Genomic DNA, 18,159 nt, shown 5'->3' with positions numbered 1-18,159 from the left:
GGGTGATGTTTGTGTTCTATGGGTCTACTGTGAGTCGGCATAGAGCTATCTCAAAGACTCTTGCTATCAGCTGACACCGGGTACTTGAATTTTTGCTACTGGTGGTTTTACGACAACAGTAGGCAATCATTTCTCGCTTCGCTACTAAAACGAACAGCGTTCAATCAGCTTTTCCGGCACGAATAAACACCGGCTGGATACGTACAGTGGAGGAGGCATGGATTCAGAAAAAGGCTCGCAGTCTCTCACGGTATCAGCTCTAGATCATTATAAATTCACACTCATTTTCACTCACATCTTCTCTAAGTCTCCTCTTGTATCCATCTTCTGCTACCACCACACACCACGCCTTGATCCCTCCTCAATCTCAAACCCAACCCTCACTCACGAACTACAACCCTGACGCCCCACCAGCACTTTATTCTCCCCCTCACCTGCGCAACGCCCAACTCCACTTCCGCGATCCTAAAACACATTCTCATTCCCACACCGAAGCTCTCTCGTCCACTCTATACCCTCTTTGCCGTCCTCGCTCGTAACAGCCGTGTGTTCGACTTCTCCCACTTGAAAGAGAAACACCTGGCCATGCATATTTTTGCGAACTGCATGTCTGGTCAGGAATTTTACTATCGTCAACTGAAAAGTCTTACCTCGCTACCCACTCCACTTCTAGTTCAGGAACGACTTTCGAAATCTAGAACTCTGAGATCTCTGCAATGAGATGATGCCGATGTGTCTGAATGCACTAACCGATTTGTACCTTCCTTTGCTTCGGTGAACAAGTGCCTTCTATGTTCCCAAAATTGACACTGAGGTCATATGATAGCGGTGATGGAACTATTTCCTACTTTTTCATGATCTAAGAAAGCTCCCGCGGCAAAATGTCCATGCAGATAGATGAACCAGCATATCTCCTGACACACTAGATTTGAATAAGGACTTCATACCACAATTGGAGAACAAGCATTTAGCGCTTCGAAGCTTTGTCAGGGCGTGATCGCTCTCCTTTATGACGATGCATTGCGATTCACTCCCTCACGTCTTAAGAGTTGCGAGCCACTTGTCGTAAATCTTCACGGACTTCCCACCCTTCAACACCAGCCTACCGTTCTTCTTCGTTGAACTCTCTTCTTCAGCCGCCTCGAGCTTCTCGCGAAATTCTGCAGTCTTTCTCTCATCAAATGCACCCTGAAGATCCTCGCTGTCTATGTAAGACTGTGCAAATGACCAAGCTTTATTGTATACATCTGACTTGCTGTGTACTGTCAGAGATAACTAGCAGGACTGCCCATGATAGTAATCACGGTGAGATTGGCTGGCGACTTGATGTGCTTACTTATGTACGCACGAAGAACAAGATTTCAGGCGAGATGATACGTGATCCATTGCATTACCATGATGCTGGGTACCAACATCTCAACGTTCCAGCATCTCAGCATCCCTCACACTAATATACCCAACGCCACTATCGCTATGCATAATCTCGTACCACGACACAAACGCCTTACCAATGCTACCATCAATAATTATATATTACAGATCCCATGGACTACCAAAGAGATAAGACCTGCCGGTTTGTACGCTCCTTCACGAAGACGTAGAGCACATTGCTCACTATCTTCCCAATAGCCCTGAAAACCAATTCGCAAGGTTCTTCCCACCCATACTGGGGGTAAATGAAAGTACGCTATCTGCATCTCTATCTCTATCGCTGCCACTCTCCTGAAGACTGTCTGTACTGCTGTTTTCAGGCGTATGCGGATTGGCGTCTAACGTCTTATGCGAGCCAGATTTGATCACCCTGGAAGAAACGTGTGGGAAGGTCATGCCGCGTGAGCGAGGCGACGATGCATCTAGGCTGAGCTTTCCTCGATCACCAAAGCTGTGGGAAGTTTTAGGTGTTCGGTGCGACTGAAAGGTTCTGGGCGTTCCACCTCGTGAGATTGAGAGTCGTGGCTCAAAGACCGAAGAGTGGATAGGGGAGGACGTATCCGTATCACACGATGTGAATGGTGATGTGATAGCTATTGGTATATTGCGATGGGTCCCAGACGTAATGCTTAGTAGCGTAGACGTTGGGACATGGTCTGTCTCGGATATTGAAGGGGTTTCATCAGCTCGTGCATCGTTGTTGACCACTCTAATGGTTGAAGTAAGAGGGCTGTCACTCTCCGTAATTGTAGACGTCGTCATCACTGCTGTTAGATCCAACCCCGTTGCCGCTACAAGTTTGGTTTGCATCGACAAGGGAACACCAGCGGTCTTAACGCAAGGACGGACTGTGAACTGTCTTTTGGGGAGATCTAAGACGAGAGATCAGCTCAAACACAAAAGGGAAGGCTAAGAATAGATGGCAGGTGTCTAGGCAGCACCACCTTCATCTGCCTTGGCCTCCTCTGGGTTTTCTGCTGGGGCTTCAGCCTCTCCATTCTGGCCTTCAGCACCGTCGCCGTTGGTCGCTGCCGCGGCGGCGGCAGCGGCAGCGGCTTCAGCCTCTCTCTGCTGTTTCTCCGCTTTGGCTCGTTGTCTTGCAGCTTCCCGCTCAAAGTTCTCCTTTCGCGCGCGCTCGTCTTTCGCTTTGCGGAGGCGCTCTGCCTCCTCGACGCCGCCACTCTTCTTGAGCTTGCCCTCCTCGACAAAGTTTCCAAGCTCGCGCTTGAACTCATCATCGTTCCTAGTCTCAAGATCACGCTGTCGCGCCTTCTCAGCCCGCTCAATGGCCTCAAGCCTGCCTTCGTGGTTCGGCTGCAGGGCTTTGACTTCGCCAAGCACACCATCTCGAGCCTGACGTGGATCCACGGCTTTGTCAAGAGCAACCGCATTGAGCATGTTGCGGCCACTAGCGGAGCGCATACCCTTTCCAGCCTCTTTCTCACTTTCAAGATTCTGCTGTTTGGTCGCCTGCTCAACCAGTTCAAGTGTTTGTGCTGCTTTTTCGAGATCGTCCTGCAAATCGGCCGCCAATTCTTCCTGCATGGTGAGCATGTCTCGCTCTTCGCATACAGTCTGTAATTCCTGTTCCCAGATCTTGGTCCAGAGGGGTTTCTCTTTAGCGAGGAGATCCTGCAATTTCTTGAGCTCTGCAGTAGCAGTCGAAAGATCCTTCGCAGTAGTCTCCAGCTGACGGGGAAGAGGTCGCACACCACGTAGGACCACGTCCTTTCTGAGATCCTCAACAAGATCTTGCAGGTCGTCCACCCTGTTAACAATCTTCTCTGAGTCGTCCTGCAGGGCCTTCTTCCCGGTGTTGATGTACGCGCGACCGCTGTCTCCATCAAGCGAGGGCAAGGCAGCCTTTATAGCAGTCGATTTAACAGCACTGGCTTTTGTGCGTATCGTTGACATGCTAGCCTGTATGTCCGACACAAATGATGAATAGGTCTGTCGGACGACTGCCAGATCACGACGCAGCGACTGGACCTCGCTAAGTTGGGTGGCCGAAGTAACATTGTCAGGGGAAGGCGCGCCTATTGCAATAGGGCGAGAAGGAAGTAGTGCAGAGTTGCGAGCTGAAGAGAGAGGCGCTGCGGAAATCCCAGCGATCTCCTTCGTTGTTTGTTGTTGACGTTCGGCCACTCGTTGTATGGTTGCCTGCTGATCTTCGACTACTGTCTTTATGCTCTCGACAAGTTTGCTGAGTCCGCCAAACTTATCGTCGATGTGACTTTTTACTTCGTCGAGTTGTTCTACGTTTAGGACGAGCACAGATCGATCTTTGATGTCGTGGATATCCTCGAGCTCGTACCGTACGCCAGAAACAGGATCCTGGATGTGGATCTCAGGCAGATCGCCGTAACGGTGGGTATCCCAGGCAAACTTCTCGATGAAAGCAAGCTGTAGCCGAGCGGAGGAGAGCTCAGCACCGTCTGTGAAGACATATTTCTTGATTTTGCTTTTATATTGAAGGAACAAGGTAAGCTCTTTTCCTTGCTGAGGCGATTGCTCTGGGATGAACTGTGAAGGTTGTGGAGATGGTGTCTTGGCTCTGTAAGAGCTGTTGCGGCTGGCTGTAGGTCTGGATGGTTCTTCTTTCACTGGCGATGCAGATCCAAGCTCAGCCGGCTCTGATAATGGACCGTTCAAAGTAGCACCTAGTGAAAGCTGGTCGCTTTCCGGGAATCGTGGCTGTGCGAGCTTGTCGTCTGGTGTCTTTTGAACGGGACTGTCTTCGGGCCCATTCTCTCTAGGTGGTAGAATGCTCGGTGCGGTGCTCTGAGAACTTTCCTCGGATATGCGTCTTTCGTTGGGCTGATCGAAAGAAAACTTGGTTTCCACAGCAGGTCTCTGTTGCGTTAAACTCTGATTCGACCGCTGGCGGTTGTGCATCATGGATGCTCTCGTTCGAACTGCATTCATGGATTCACGTACATCCCGTCCCCTATTCGGTATGGGCGAATTTTGCACTGGTGGAAGTGGAATGCCATTTGTTCCAAGATGCTTCTGGATCTGGTATGCTGAAAATCGTCGTGAAGCCCTGCGTTCAAGCTCACCACCTCTTTGCAATGCTGCCAGCGCATCTTCCTGTTTCGGTGGGGGTGGAGGTGGAGGGAAGTCGACGGGGTAGTTGGGTCGCGGGGGGTCGGGTGTCTTGGGCATGGCATCGTCTGCTGGATACGGAGCAACGACAGGCGTCTGCTGAGCAGTGCTGCTCGATATGGACGAGTCTGTGGAGAGCTGGCTTGCGGCGGTCGAGCGGTTCGCTTTCGGGTTCGAAGGGAGAGCATCGTACTTGCTTGGAGAGGCCCGCCCTCCAGCTACCGAAGATGAACGTGGTGGAAGATCAGGGCCCCCAAACGCTGGGCTGTCACCTCTCGAGGGGAGCCTTTGGCTTGCTGATCTTGGCTGTTGATGTTCCTCAACCTCACCACTGCTCCCAACGCTGCCCTGACGCGGGCTACCACCACCGTTGAGAGAGCCATCTCTTCCTGTGCGCTGCCGTAACCGCTGTTGCTTCTTCTTCAGGCCGTGGAGCAGGTTTATTATGATGTCTCGTATCCGCGGGAGGAAATTGTCGAGGCTGGCTTGTGATGCTTCCTGGCTCAGCGTCTCCTCTAGTATGCCACGCAGTAACTCTGGGACGTTTCCGAGGTCGTTGGTATCGACGCCGATTGCGTTAAAGGCGCGTGACGCGATGTTGAATTCATAGCCCAGACGCACGTAGACGTCGGAGACCTCGCTCTCGGTGGCTGTCCCGCGCGACCATAGCGTCAACGTCTCTGCAGCGTGTTAGCAGGTGTTGTATGCGGGGCTGCATGCGCCGTGGACGGACCGAGGAGCTGCTTTGTGGCGACGAGCAGATGTGTGACGGACTTTTCTATCTGCGAGAGCTGCTGCTGGGGCTGCATTTCATCTGTGGTCAGTGGCTGTTGTTTGGTGTTGGGCGCGGAGAGAGAGAGAGAGAGAGCGAGGGAGAGCCCATGTTGCTGCACGTACATTCTTGGGCGCACGGCGTGAAGACCCCTGAGACGAGCGGACAGAAGACGACTCCTCTGTCATGTTGCCGGGTTGGTGTGGCGCAGGTGTGCGGCGTCAACAGCAGAGTGAAGGGCCGGACTGGAAGCGCGAAGGCACGACGACACTCTATCCCGGGCAGCAGTGTTGGCGACCACGTTGGGTGCACCGACGTCTGAGATGTCTGGGGCGAGCTAACACGAGAGTGGCTGGGCGGCACGTGGAGCAGTCTCACCTCCAACCTCGTAGAATTGTTTATTCCATGTGCCAAACGTCTCTACGTCATGGGCGGCGACAAGAGGTTTGTTGTGGGAAATGGTGCAGCGTGGCTTTGGTGTTGGCCGTCTGCGTCTTGGGCATGTGTGGCTAAGGGCGAGTAACCCACCATGGAACATGTCATGCTCCGTCGCCCAGCATACGCTTCTGACATGAGTCTGCCATGTAGCCACCACGGCAGCTGCAGACCAGCGCAGACTACGGCCGGCGTCCGGCCTATCTTCGCGCTACTCGATCAAGCTGCTGCTGGGTGCGTGGTTGACTGGGGTAACCATTGTGTGCATGCACCTCTAGTATGCTTGGAGCGCAACGAACAGGTGTTGCCCCGTAATTGTAGATGCCCTCTCTGCGTCTTCTGCTCGACGTGGGCGCGCCTCGGACGCCAAAACCATGTGCAGAGCAGAGTGAGGCGCGACGTCTAGCCTACGACAACGACGCTCTTGGCGACGAGCGCAGCCCTGAACAGGCCACGATCAATTGTCACTGCTGTCGTCTGCTCGACTGGCCCGGCTGTCTCGCTCCCACCGTCTCCTCTATTCATCTCGCGCGCCATCCTGCGGCCATCCTGACCGTTGCGCTCTCGTGCCGTCAACCGAGCATTCACGGCTACTGCCTGAGGCTGGCCTAGTTCCCGCACCTTGCACTTGTGTTTCATCCAGGCGATCCGCTTGGCGTTGCACCTCACTCTCGACCTCTGGCTGCTGTTCGGGCACAGCCTCCTATACCAAGTCACCACCGCAACTCCGCCGTCCGGCTGCCCCCTTCCAAAGCTCGTCGACTCTGCGCCTGCTGCCGCATTGAGCGTCTTGCGCTACTCTCACCCTAGAGTTGGAGCTCCTTCCTCCCCCGCCCATCGCTCCTTCTCCCGCAACCACAAACCGAACCACCGACCCACGCTACTGAGCTCGCCCGCGTTTCCCTCTCCCCATCCATGTCCGCTGCCGCTGCGACTCCGAATACCTCCTCCAATGCTCTAAACCCCGCCTCCAATTCCGCCAGGCAACTGAAGATGAGCACTGCGGCCAAAGGCATCGACGCACAGCGAAAGCCCGGAAGCCCCATCGACGGCGGTCACAAGTAAGCTCATGCTCCTTACACCTTCCACATGAACATTTCCCCTGCCTCCTTGCCTCGCTTGCTCCTTGTCCAAGAGCCTGCTTGCATGCCATGAGTGCTTCCACAATGCGGCATATTCTCGTGTGACGTGCCGTCGGTCACATGGAGTCACGGCGCGACTACCCTGTCCACTAGACGGCTCCCTCCTCGTACATTGTGCTCAATTGCCTTACATCACCATGTTCTTTCTTCCACACCACTCCATCCACCTGCACCTGGCCCAATGCTGACTTCGCGACTTGCAGAAAACCTCCCGCCAAATCGGCATGGACCCAGGGCACCAATCCCATCACCCAGCGCCCGACTCACTCTCCCACCCCCAACGGTGCTGTCAACTCACCTAAGCCCCCACAGAGCTCGACGGCTGCCTCCGCCGACAACGCTTCCGCCATGAGGCACCTCAGCGACCGCATGATGTATCTGCTGGCCAACCTGACTGTAAGTGCCAGCTGGCTCTCAATGCAGCACGAGTGCGCAAGACTGACCATCACAAACAGGGGCTCCCGGGCATCATCACACTTAAGAATGGTGACAAGTACTCCGGTGTGCTCTCAGGCACCTCACTAGATCCTAGCGAGTTACGATATGTCTTCAAGATGGTCAAGAAGCTCTTGCCCGCGAGCAACGCTCAGACCAACGGTGCCAGCCAGTCATCCGACGACTACGTTGGCTCAGGGGACTACCACGTAATGTCATTTGACATGAGCGACGTGGCTGATTTCAATGTCAACAACGTGGTTCTCGACAAGTCCCAACTGAAGGGCCCAAATGGTAAGTGCCAGATTCCAAAACTAATCCGCATGCCACGACTAACAAAGAAGGCGCTTCTGGCTTCCGCACTGACACCGACATTTCTGGCAAGCTCGAGCTCCGCGAGCGCAACCTCCAGAAATGGGAACCGTCCGAGGTAGCTCCCAACATGACTCTTGAATCCACTGGACGGACCGGCGATTGGGATCAGTTCGCCACTAATGAGCGCATGTTCGGCGTGAAGAGCAACTACGACGAAAACCTGTACACGACTACAATCAACAAGAACGACCCACAGTATGCGGAACGGGCCGCCCGCGCTGAGAAGATCGCTCGAGAGATTGAGGGCAGTAGCGCAACCAACTCACACGTTCGCGAAGAGCGAGGAGGATACACTGCGGCCGACGACAACGGCGACGAAGAGGACAAATACAGTGGAGTACGACGAGACTTTCCAAATTTGTCAAGCGGCCAGTCCAACCGATACACCCCACCCGCACGACGTGCCCCCGCCCCTGAAGCGACAGTGCCTGGCGCGCCAGTAGACCCTGCGATAATCTCATCCTCTGTTGCACGACCTGTCTCGCAGTCGACACAACGTGCTGCAAGTCCCGCAAAGCCAGCAGCTGGTACACCTGAGCCTACGAAAGTCCCGGAAGCCGTTAATGATGCTTCCAAGGCGCCATCAAAACCCACTGATGCGCACAAGGCTATCACGGAGCAATTGCAGAAGCCAACTAATATGATCAAGTCGGGCGTCGCTGCCATCCCTCCTAGGAAAGCTGGACGGCCACATGATGCCACTACAAACGTTGAGCACGATCTTCTCGATTCGTTCAAGCAATTTTCGGCTGCTGAAAAATTACGCATTTCCGACCGCCAGAGGCAGTTTGCTCGAGAGAACAAGGCTGTAAAGCTTAACGATCTCAAGAAGTTTGCGCTCAATTTCAAGTTGAGCACGCCTGTACCGTCAGATCTTGTGCCCATACTCGCTAAGGACGAGACGAAGCAGCAAGCCATCGTTGACAAGGCCAACCGACAAGCTCAAGAGATGAAGACTACATCTCCGAAAGCATCAAGCAGTATTGCTGACCCAAAGGCTGCTGCACGCTCTGTTGTGAAGCCTGAAACCACTCAAGCCTCTCCTAGCGCCAACGTAGACCGTCAACAAAACCAACGTCCCCGACCAGGGCAGCCAGCCTATACATCTGCTAGTATGCGGGGCTCTCACCAGAACATGAACCAGGTTCCTCCTCGTAACCAGGGACTTCTCAGCACTCGTTTGCAGATGAACCACCAGCAGCACAAGCAGCAAGGTGCTGTGCCCTATAACGGTGTTCCTCAACCGATACCAGCTCAGGACATGCGCATCCCACCTACTGGTCCTTCGCAACCTTCGAGCGGTGCCCAGACACCTTCTTCCAGTGTATCTACGAGGTTCAACGTCCGCGCTCATGAGTTCAAGCCGAACCCGGCTGCCAGTACCTTCCAGCCTGGCGGAACTCCCAGTGCAACCTCTAGCCCTAGGCCGAACTCTTCAAGACAAGAAGTACGCAAGCCTCCTGTCACAAACTTCTTCACTGGCCAACGGCCCACTGTGAAAGCGCTGGATGGACCGACAACCTTCAATGCCATCGGACGCCTCGAGAAGGAAGCCCAATCGAGTGATAAGCCCCATCACTCCGATATTGCGCCTCCGTATAAGACACCTCCTACCTGGGACTTCCCTTCTTCGAACACACATAAGGGATACGAGCAGCTGTTCGACCATGCCCCTCCACCCGCACCGTTGTCGGTACCACAACACTTTATGACCAATGGTCCTATGCCCCATCAGCATCAATTACCACCTCATCTTCAGGGCACCCAAGGTATGGCACAAGGGCCGGTAGCTCAACACACGCCTCGCGGACCACCAATACAGCCGCATCTTGGCCAGGACCAGCATCACTTCGGGGGTCAACACATGCAGTATTCGCATTCGACGTCATCGGTTCAACCTTCACCACGCCCTATGGCGCCATACATGTATGGCGCGCAGCCACAACCGATGCCAGGCTATCCTCAGCAAGTCCCGCAGTATGGTATGAGTCCCGGCATGCAGCACGCCACCATGCGGAACCCACAAGGCGGCCAGTTCATGAATGGCCCAGGGCCGGCGATGGGTGGCCAAATGATGACACAACAGCCGTCAAACGGACCTTTCATGGGAATGCCTGGCAATCCGCAGATGCAGATGTACTCTCCCGCTCCCGCTCCTGCGTACCCCCAATACGGTGCTCACATGCCTGGTCCTGGCGCTAGCGGATTTCCTAGCCCTAGGCCGGGTGCGCCAATGATGAGCCATCAAGGATCACAACAAGGACACCACCAACAACCGCCCATGATGTATATGCAACCTGGTGCACCAGCTCCTCAGATGTACCAAATGCAGCCAGCAAACAGTAGGTAGCACGTCAGTGACTGACCCGGCATGACTAACATCACTCCAGTGACTCCAATGCGAGGACCTTTCCCACAGCCATACCAGGGCGGCCACTATGGCTCACCGCAGCAGCATCACCAGTTTCCCCAGCAACATCGTGGTACACCCAGTGGAAGCTACTCGCAGCCTATGATGCAACAGCACTCGACGGGTCCCCAGGCTCCGCCCACTGGTCCCGCTAACCATGCACCGGACGGCAGCAACGAACCTAAATGAGAGCCTTCAAAGTAAGCTGGCCGTAGATGAGCGGTGTCCGCAGCGGCCTGCTTCCTAAGTTTCGCGACATGCTCTCCGTGTCTGTTTACCAGATTTTGCTATGCGCTTAGCGTGGATGGGTTGATTAGTCACCGTGATGAGTGGCTTGAGGCATAGCGACAGGCGTTGGCTGGGCATGATAGGTGCATAAGGGATTACGGTATGGACCATTGAGTCATGGACATGCAAGATACGACAAGGGAGAGAAGGAGCTGCCACGTTCGCTACGCTACACGCGATCGCAACGTGCCACGGAGGAGCAAGTCATGAGAATTGCTTTGGCGTTCTCCGACCACGAGCAAGCGTTGAAGGGGGCAAGTGGAAAACTACAAGCAAGAAGAGCACGTTCATGCGAGCGCATGCTTCTCTACCACTATCAATACTATCAAGTTCAAAATCCACGTTCATGTTCTCGTGCCAGTGAAGACCCACCCCTGCTTATTATGCAGGTGACATGGATCACCAGGCACAGATCTGACCCACCTGCTAGCGTGCAGCCAGCATTCCGCGCTCCCGCAGCCATTCCGACACTACCCCAGAAGACAGCTACTCCCAGCTTCCCCTTCCGTACACGCTTCTTATGTCTGTGTATACTGTATGCCGACTTCAGATGAAGACTTGGAACTACACAGCATGAGTGACGCTGCCGCAGAGCCCCTGATTTCCAACGACCGCGGCGTTCCGCATGATGTACGCGACCGCTACGATGAAGGCGACAATGAGAGTATAGGAGAGGATGAGGTCGACGAGAGTGCACTCTTATCTCCAGGGCTATTTATATGGTGTCTGACTATATGTGCTGGGGTTTCTGGGCTGCTGTTTGGATATGAGTATGTATCCATGCATGGTTGCGATTCTTTGTGCCATGTTTCAGGGCATCTACACCGGTGGAAGCAAACACATACTGACAAGGTCGCAGCACTGGTGTAATTTCCTCCACGCTCATATCTATAAATACCGACCTCTCCTCCCGACCTCTTACCACCCTCGACAAGAGCTTGATCACGTCTTGCACCTCGTTCTTTGCGCTTCTGGCGTCGCCTTTAACGGGTATTCTCGCTGATACATACGGTCGTAAAACTGTGATCCTCGTCGCGGATATACTCTTCATACTTGGTGCACTGTTGCAGGCATGGACAAGCACTGTTGGAGGTATGATCGCAGGTCGGTCCATCGTCGGCGCGGCAGTCGGAAGCGCGTCGTTCGTTGTACCTTTGTATATTTCTGAGCTGAGTCCCAGTCCTTTCAGGGGGCGACTGGTAGTGGTGAGCAGTCTTTTCATTACTGGAGGTCAGGTTGTCGCTTATATCGTTGGGTGGCTTTTCTCGGAGAAACTGCATGGCTGGAGATGGATGGTTGGTCTGGGGGCCTTACCAGCTGCCATACAATTCGTCATGCTGTTCCTCCTCCCTGAGACACCGCGATATCTTGTCAAGGCTGGACAAATTCAACAAGCGAGGAAGGTGCTGGGCAGAGTGTACAAAACCGACGAAAATGGGACAAAGTTGGTCAATGCCGTACTGAGGCGTGTGGAGAAGGAGATTGAAGAGGAAGAGGATGTTGCGGGATTGCGAGGTACTCATGATATGACTAAGAGTGGTTGGAGAGCCAAAATGGACAGGATTCAAGACAACTTCTCCCAGCTAGTTGCGATTGGGGGCAATCGTAGAGCGCTGATTATCGCATGTATGTTACAGGCCTTTCAGCAACTATGTGGATTTGTAAGTCTCTTCTTCTCGAGTTCTCTAACGGTGTACATGTGTACCCTCGCCAACAGATCATTCTTTGATGACTGCTAACATGGCATCAGAACTCCTTAATGTACTTCTCCGCCACAATCTTCCGGCTCGTCGGTTTCGAATCCCCAACGCTCACCTCGCTCTCCATCGCCATAACAAATTTTCTCTTCACACTGGTGGCATTCCATTATATCGACCGCATTGGGCGCCGTCGTATCCTCCTCTGGTCCATACCCATTATGATCATCGGTCTTGCCCTCTGCGCCATCGCATTTCTCTTTATCAACCTCCCCACTGAAGAAGCGTCTGCCACGGCCATTGCTGGAAACAACAAGATTTGGCCTCTCATTATCCTTTTTTCAATGATAACCTACGTCGCTGGCTATGCTATAGGTATGGGAAATGTCCCCTGGCAGCAGTCAGAGCTTTTCCCTCTGTCGGTTCGATCTTTGGGTTCTGCAATGTCTACGGCTACAAACTGGGGATCCAACACTTTTATCGGGATCACGTTTCTGCCCATGATGAACGTCTTCACTCCAGTCGGCACATTCGCCCTCTATGCAGGGGTTTGTATGATTGCTGAAATTTTGATTTGGAGGATTTATCCTGAAACAGCGGGGCTCGGGTTGGAGGATGTGGGTGGGCTGTTGAAGGATGGGTTTGGGGTTGGAAATAGTGTGAGGAAATTCAGGGAGAGGAACAAGAAAATGTGATGGGCAAGAGGACTTTAGAGGTACGTACATGAGAAGAGGGTGTGTGTGTATGGGAATAGAAGCGGATGTGATGTCCAAGTTGTCAATGAGATTTGAACATGACAACTGTTCGTGTGAATGATAAGAGCTGACATCTGAGCATAAATACCACTCTTTCCACTTCGCACTTTCCCCCCTCGTTCTTTAGACTCGTAGCCACACCCACGCATCTACATAATCAACTTCATCACATCGACGAACTCATAATCATGAAATCCACGACCCTTCTAGCCACGACCCTCAGCGCTCTAGTAGCGTCCGTTCCAGTCCATGTTTCTTCCTCACTTCTTCCCCTTCCTTCAACTCCTGTATTCGGATCTGGCATGATGTTAGATAACATGCCTCTCGATAACAACCTCCCAGGCGGCGGTATCGGCTCTTTGTCTCCTAAGGCCATACACGATAAGCGTGCCCTCGTAAAGGAGGTTTCAGATACACTCGACTCTTCTACATACTACGACGCAGCTGCTGAGAAAGAAGCAGAAGAGTTGGCTCTCGTGTTGGATGCTGCAAGTGAGAATGTAGCGGAGATTGAAGGTGCTGACGACGATGTCAAGGTGAACAGGTGACACACAAGTCGAGGAAGGTGGAACAGAGGAAGATGCAAGATAAACACTCCAGCTACATGTGGAGAATGCCAAGAAAGATGGAAGATGTACCAGGCATGCTTGTGTGAGGGGAGATGCCTGGACAGGTATGTGCAGGGCGAGCGTCAGAACTGTGTAAGCGAAAGTCTCTGCAAACGAAAAGTGAGGACACTAACATGTCAAAAGGAGGTTCGTGCGAATAAAGAGTGCCTAGCTTAGGATAGGTCAGACTACGACGAACATCCTTTCCAGTAGCTGTGCTTGAATTGGTGTACCCTGAAGGGGGCAGCATGGTTTATCTCAGTAATCTCTTGCCAGAACTCACTCACTGTGTACGCGTTTAGCGTATCGTGGGTATAGTAGTTATCTCAATCCACTATATGGTATTCTTGGATGTAAATTTTGGTTTTCAGATTCTTGACCTCATTGTTAGACGTGTTCTACACATTTCGCTCCTTGCGTTGATGCGAGACGAGAAGCTACCACATTCGCCGTAAACACCAGATGTCATTAACCCATTACCCTTTCCATCCCATGCCAGAACGCCAACGCTGATGCAAATGCCGGAAACCCTTTGTCCGTCGTTTCCCAGACGCTATCAATGACTGCAGATATCGTCTTATGTTCATTGATGGTGCGTCGAGAGTGAAGCTCTAGTTGCCAACGGCCGTGTCGTTGAGCGCAACACACACAGCACCACGATGATGTCCGTTGTACTGCCGAATGATGCTCTGGCTACCAAGTTCCCATAGCCTCGCGTAATGATCTGAGCAGCTGGTGACTAGGTAGGCGCTGTCCGCTGAGAAGGCGCAGTCCCATACCCAGCGCTGATGACCGTGTAGTGTAGTCTCCAACGGGAAAGCAGCAGGATCGCGCTCGCTAGCTGATGGCAAGTTGTCGTTGGGCGTGACGTTGTGAGGGGCAGTAGGATCAACAGACCATATGCGTGCGGTGTGGTCGGCGGAACAGGTGGCTAGGTGACGGACGTCTGGGGAAAGAAGGACACGGGTGATGTAGGTAGTATGTGCGACAAACTTGCAGATGGGGAGGATGGAGGTGGTATCGCTACGCTGTATCATGCGCCAGACGTAGACGTTGCCCTGAAAACTCGATGTTAGCAGACATTGTCAAGACTACTATCTGGCAAGACTTACGGCGTTGTTGCCCGCACACACCATGCTGCCATCACTAGCAACCGTAACACTAGCCACGCTCACATCGTCCTCAGGGATGAGCTGGTGAGAACACTTATTCTCTCCCAAGTCCCAGATTCTTACGTTGCCACCACGGTCGCAGCTGATGAGTTCGCCCTGGTTTGGATGGATAACCACATCGTTGACGGGAACACCGTGGGTGTAGTTACGCTGGACATTGCCTGATCGCGTATCCCAGATCTTGACTGTGCCGTCTTCGGACGAGGTGACGAGCCACTTTGACTCGCAGTGGAAGGCGACACCAGTGATATTTGACGTGTGGCCATCGAAGGTGAGGATCGCGTTCGGATTGGTTGACTTGATATCGTAAAGCTTGACCGTGTGGTGGCCAGCGGCGGCGAGATATCGCTTGTCAGGCGATATGCATAGACGGTTGACTTGGGAGTCTGGGTGCGGGATAGTTCGGGAGCATATACCAGAGAGTGCTTCCCAGAATCTGGAGCCCTAGGTGTCAGCACGCGCTACCACCAATTGAGGGTGAGAAGTATGCGAACCTGATCGTGTGGTCGTAGCCGGCTGCGATTGTATGTTAGCTGTTTGCCTGTCAAGTGTGGGGTAGGCAGCTCCACGTACCAGTGCACAGAATGACCGACATCTTGATTATAGGGTGTCTTTCTTAGTGCGAATCAGGAGTGAACTTTTGTATATGTTAAAGACTGTTTTAGTACAACTAATGCGACGATGTTAGTAGGCGCGAGAAATCTGGACCATGACGCGTGCGAGGTTGCGATCACAATTGAAAAAGCGTGTCGCGTTGAGGAGTTGGAGTTGGTCTTGTTCGGGAGTGCTTGGACCACTCTCAGCCCTACGGCGGTCAGCCTATAGCGGCCTAGTGCTATGTAAGCTCCTCATTGGCCAACGAGCACGAAGAGGGTGACGGTGAGCGTGACACCTGCCGACGCGTTAAATCTCATGAGTAGTGGCCAGAAGAAGTGGAAAGCATTCGATACTGAGAATTATTAGAAGGTGTAATATGCTGGCGGAAGCCTTGAGTTATCCCCACGCGCCCCTGATACTCAAACAGAAGACTTTCCAAGAGCTGTTCTGCTTTGTCGAAGCTGACTCTAGAAGCATCCGCTGAATGCTAAGTTGACAAACGAAAAATATAGATATTAACATACATGTCTAGCCATCTCATTAAACTTTATTTATCTACAACAAGCTCCTTGGTATATACGAGAGAAGTCTCCGGAGCGCAATGCCTCGGCAGGGAAAAGGGACATGAGCCATGGGCCATGAGGAAGCTCTAATGGCCTACAGTTTGCTAGCAGTATGCATAAGCGGGTAACTCTTCGGCCCACTTTCCAGTGAATCTTTTGTGATCTCCCCAATGTTCCTGAACTCTCCAACACTCATCAGAATATCGAGGTCAGCTAGTAGCCCGCGCATAACATGGTTTACTCCCGTCTCGCCCATTATTGAGAGACCCCAGATCCATAAGCGGCCGACGAATACAAACTTTGCACCCAGAGCAAGCGCTTTAAAGACGTCAGATGCAGACCGGACGCCCGAGTCGAACATGATGTATGTCTTGTCACCGACAGCTAGAGGCTTATTAGTAATGCACGACCAAGCGAGAAGCAGACATGGAACATACCATCGACAATCTTTTCAAGTGAATCAAGACTGGCAACCGCGCCATCAACTTACCTTCCTGCATGGTTGCTGACTACGATGCCGTCAAAACCCAGATCAGCAGCCTTCTTTGCATCTTCCACGCTCTGGATACCCTTCAGAGAGAATGGCTTGTGGCCACTGAGCTCTTTCCACAGCTTCATCGCCCATTCAGCCTTTTCCCAGGTGTGCGCACGTCCGTGCCATACATTGTCTATCCATAGCGCACCAGCTTCGTTGGGCTGTGTCTTCGGATCAATGCCTTTTTCCTTCAACCTCTTTTGGAAGACAGGGTCAGTCAATCCCAGGTCTGCACCGATTCCATGGTAGAACGCATAGTTTGAATTTGCGACATCGTCATGTCGCCACCCCAGCTGCCAAGTGTCAAGTGTCAGGATTCAAGCTGTAAAGCCGCTGTCCACAGCACGTTGAAGAAGCGAGCGAGTGAGCTCGTCATCGTGCGGCGTGTAGAGTTGGAAGAATCTCACACCCTTCTCTCCACCACCAGCAGCGATTCCAATATCTCCCCGACCTTTTTTCACACCCTCATCGTTGGCTTGGTCAACATCTTCTATGCTTTGTGACCCCGCGGTCGAGAGACAGTATGGTAGTCCCAACGCGCCGGCAGCTCTTGCCACAGGGAGCTCGCCTTGTGGATTGTAAATTTTGTTGATGCCAACAGGGGCAAATTCAATCGGCGCAGGAACCTTATGTCCAAAGATCTCCGTCGCAGTGTCGCGCTGGTTGGTGTCTACTAGCATACGTGGGATGATTCGATGTCGGTAGAATGCTTGTCTGTTTGTGGTATGGGTGTGCGACTGACCAGCATTGGAAGAGGCTGCAGAAGTGAAGATGCGAAGTTAGTGTAGGTCTCATATGCATTCCTTATAGTGACGACTTATCATAAAACCAGCCACCCTGGCTGAGCTTCTCCTTCGCTAATTCTTCGAGTTTACCAGGCTCTGTTCTGCACTTTAGCCATGTGTAATGAAAGTTCGCACCAAATACGTATCATACTCACCAGTATTGAACAATGGCACTTTGCCCTCGTTGGATTTCCAGAAGTTCTCCCGTTGGTATAGCGCATACTGTGGTGTAGATCGAACCTTCTGGTTAGGATTTACAGGGTCCATGATGCCAACTGTGTCAGTCAGGCGCAACCTCGGAGTAATTACTTGAAGAGAACTGGTGGGCTGTATACTGAAGGAAAACGCTGATAGTTTTTATATAGGAAAAGAAGCATTCAATTCGCTGTTAGCCAAATACCACCGGTACCCTCGGATCCACGCCATAATTGTGACGGGTGCACGGCCGATGCAAGCTATGACGAAAGGTGATGATGCTCGGGAATGGACCCTGAACACTAACCACTATCTCCGGCCTCGTTCACGGTAATGCAGACGGTAGTTAAACACAGCAGACAAAATGATTGAAACAGAGGCTCCACTGTCGATCGACATAGTTGATCATGTGTTACTTTTCCCGAAACTGAAGGTTGACGTGTAGTCGCTGACGCGAGAGTATCAAGATGAAATGTCAAGACAAGGCGCGAGTCGAAGATCGCCCGAGGAGCGGGAGAGTGGGGCACATAGAAAGCTTGTTTGCATACATAGGCATGCATTTGCGTGAGAAGCAGCACCCATAAGGAGGCTGGGATTCGACAGAGTACGCGATCTCAGGGCGAGGCTGGTACATATGACGTCACGAAGCAGCCGCTGCCCAGCCTAACGTTGGAAACACAGTTGAACAGGTCACAATAAACGCCCCTCTTGATAGGACCACTGTATCGTGAACAAAGTGATAGCTTATAGAGTAGGCGAAGATCGAATCCGCCAGGTATCATTTCGTGATTCTGCCCGCTTGCGATCCATCAGGCTTGTTCCATGACCCGTTTGATCCTGCAGGAAACCAAGACATCCA

The 18,159-nt window shown here is 52.6% G+C and overlaps 8 protein-coding genes across 8 annotated transcripts; 3 read left to right on the top strand and 5 right to left on the bottom strand.

Annotated features, from left to right (window-relative positions):
* Positions 1-2,361: 2,361 nt before the first annotated feature.
* Positions 2,362-5,496, bottom strand: AA0111_g4252 (hypothetical protein; the record flags this gene model as incomplete). The annotated part of the gene is made up of 3 exons (XM_028650231.1): positions 2,362-5,216; positions 5,270-5,339; positions 5,434-5,496. The coding sequence occupies 3 exons, from the start codon at positions 5,494-5,496 to the stop codon at positions 2,362-2,364; spliced, it is 2,988 nt and encodes a 995-aa protein (XP_028507880.1).
* A 649-nt stretch (positions 5,497-6,145) lies between these two features.
* AA0111_g4251 (hypothetical protein) lies at positions 6,146-6,382 on the bottom strand (the record flags this gene model as incomplete). The annotated part of the gene is made up of 1 exon (XM_028650230.1): positions 6,146-6,382. The coding sequence occupies one exon, from the start codon at positions 6,380-6,382 to the stop codon at positions 6,146-6,148; it is 237 nt and encodes a 78-aa protein (XP_028507891.1).
* A 276-nt stretch (positions 6,383-6,658) lies between these two features.
* On the top strand, positions 6,659-10,294 carry AA0111_g4250 (hypothetical protein; the record flags this gene model as incomplete). Its single annotated transcript, XM_028650229.1, has 5 exons — positions 6,659-6,804; positions 7,089-7,281; positions 7,341-7,614; positions 7,665-10,037; positions 10,086-10,294. 5 exons carry the CDS (start codon positions 6,659-6,661, stop codon positions 10,292-10,294), a joined length of 3,195 nt encoding a protein of 1,064 aa, XP_028508126.1.
* A 672-nt stretch (positions 10,295-10,966) lies between these two features.
* AA0111_g4249 (Myo-inositol transporter 1) lies at positions 10,967-12,785 on the top strand (the record flags this gene model as incomplete). The annotated part of the gene is made up of 3 exons (XM_028650227.1): positions 10,967-11,163; positions 11,253-12,054; positions 12,144-12,785. 3 exons carry the CDS (start codon positions 10,967-10,969, stop codon positions 12,783-12,785), a joined length of 1,641 nt encoding a protein of 546 aa, XP_028507925.1.
* Positions 12,786-13,033: 248 nt separating this feature from the next.
* Positions 13,034-13,393, top strand: AA0111_g4248 (hypothetical protein; the record flags this gene model as incomplete). The annotated part of the gene is made up of 1 exon (XM_028650226.1): positions 13,034-13,393. The coding sequence occupies one exon, from the start codon at positions 13,034-13,036 to the stop codon at positions 13,391-13,393; it is 360 nt and encodes a 119-aa protein (XP_028507924.1).
* Positions 13,394-14,064: 671 nt separating this feature from the next.
* AA0111_g4247 (Target of rapamycin complex subunit) lies at positions 14,065-15,220 on the bottom strand (the record flags this gene model as incomplete). Its single annotated transcript, XM_028650225.1, has 4 exons — positions 14,065-14,511; positions 14,566-15,061; positions 15,120-15,141; positions 15,199-15,220. 4 exons carry the CDS (start codon positions 15,218-15,220, stop codon positions 14,065-14,067), a joined length of 987 nt encoding a protein of 328 aa, XP_028508097.1.
* Positions 15,221-15,879: 659 nt separating this feature from the next.
* AA0111_g4246 (hypothetical protein) lies at positions 15,880-16,146 on the bottom strand (the record flags this gene model as incomplete). Its single annotated transcript, XM_028650224.1, has 1 exon — positions 15,880-16,146. One exon carries the CDS (start codon positions 16,144-16,146, stop codon positions 15,880-15,882), a length of 267 nt encoding a protein of 88 aa, XP_028508094.1.
* A 125-nt stretch (positions 16,147-16,271) lies between these two features.
* On the bottom strand, positions 16,272-17,372 carry AA0111_g4245 (hypothetical protein; the record flags this gene model as incomplete). The annotated part of the gene is made up of 3 exons (XM_028650223.1): positions 16,272-16,613; positions 16,728-17,077; positions 17,261-17,372. 3 exons carry the CDS (start codon positions 17,370-17,372, stop codon positions 16,272-16,274), a joined length of 804 nt encoding a protein of 267 aa, XP_028508093.1.
* Between the last annotated feature and the right edge of the window lie 787 nt (positions 17,373-18,159).

The sequence above is a fragment of the Alternaria arborescens genome (assembly GCF_004154835.1).
Source record: "Alternaria arborescens strain FERA 675 chromosome Unknown contig_8, whole genome shotgun sequence".
Classification (NCBI taxonomy): domain Eukaryota; kingdom Fungi; phylum Ascomycota; class Dothideomycetes; order Pleosporales; family Pleosporaceae; genus Alternaria; species Alternaria arborescens.
The sequence above is the reverse complement of the archived record's forward strand: the minus strand, read 5'-3'. Positions and strand labels throughout refer to the sequence as shown.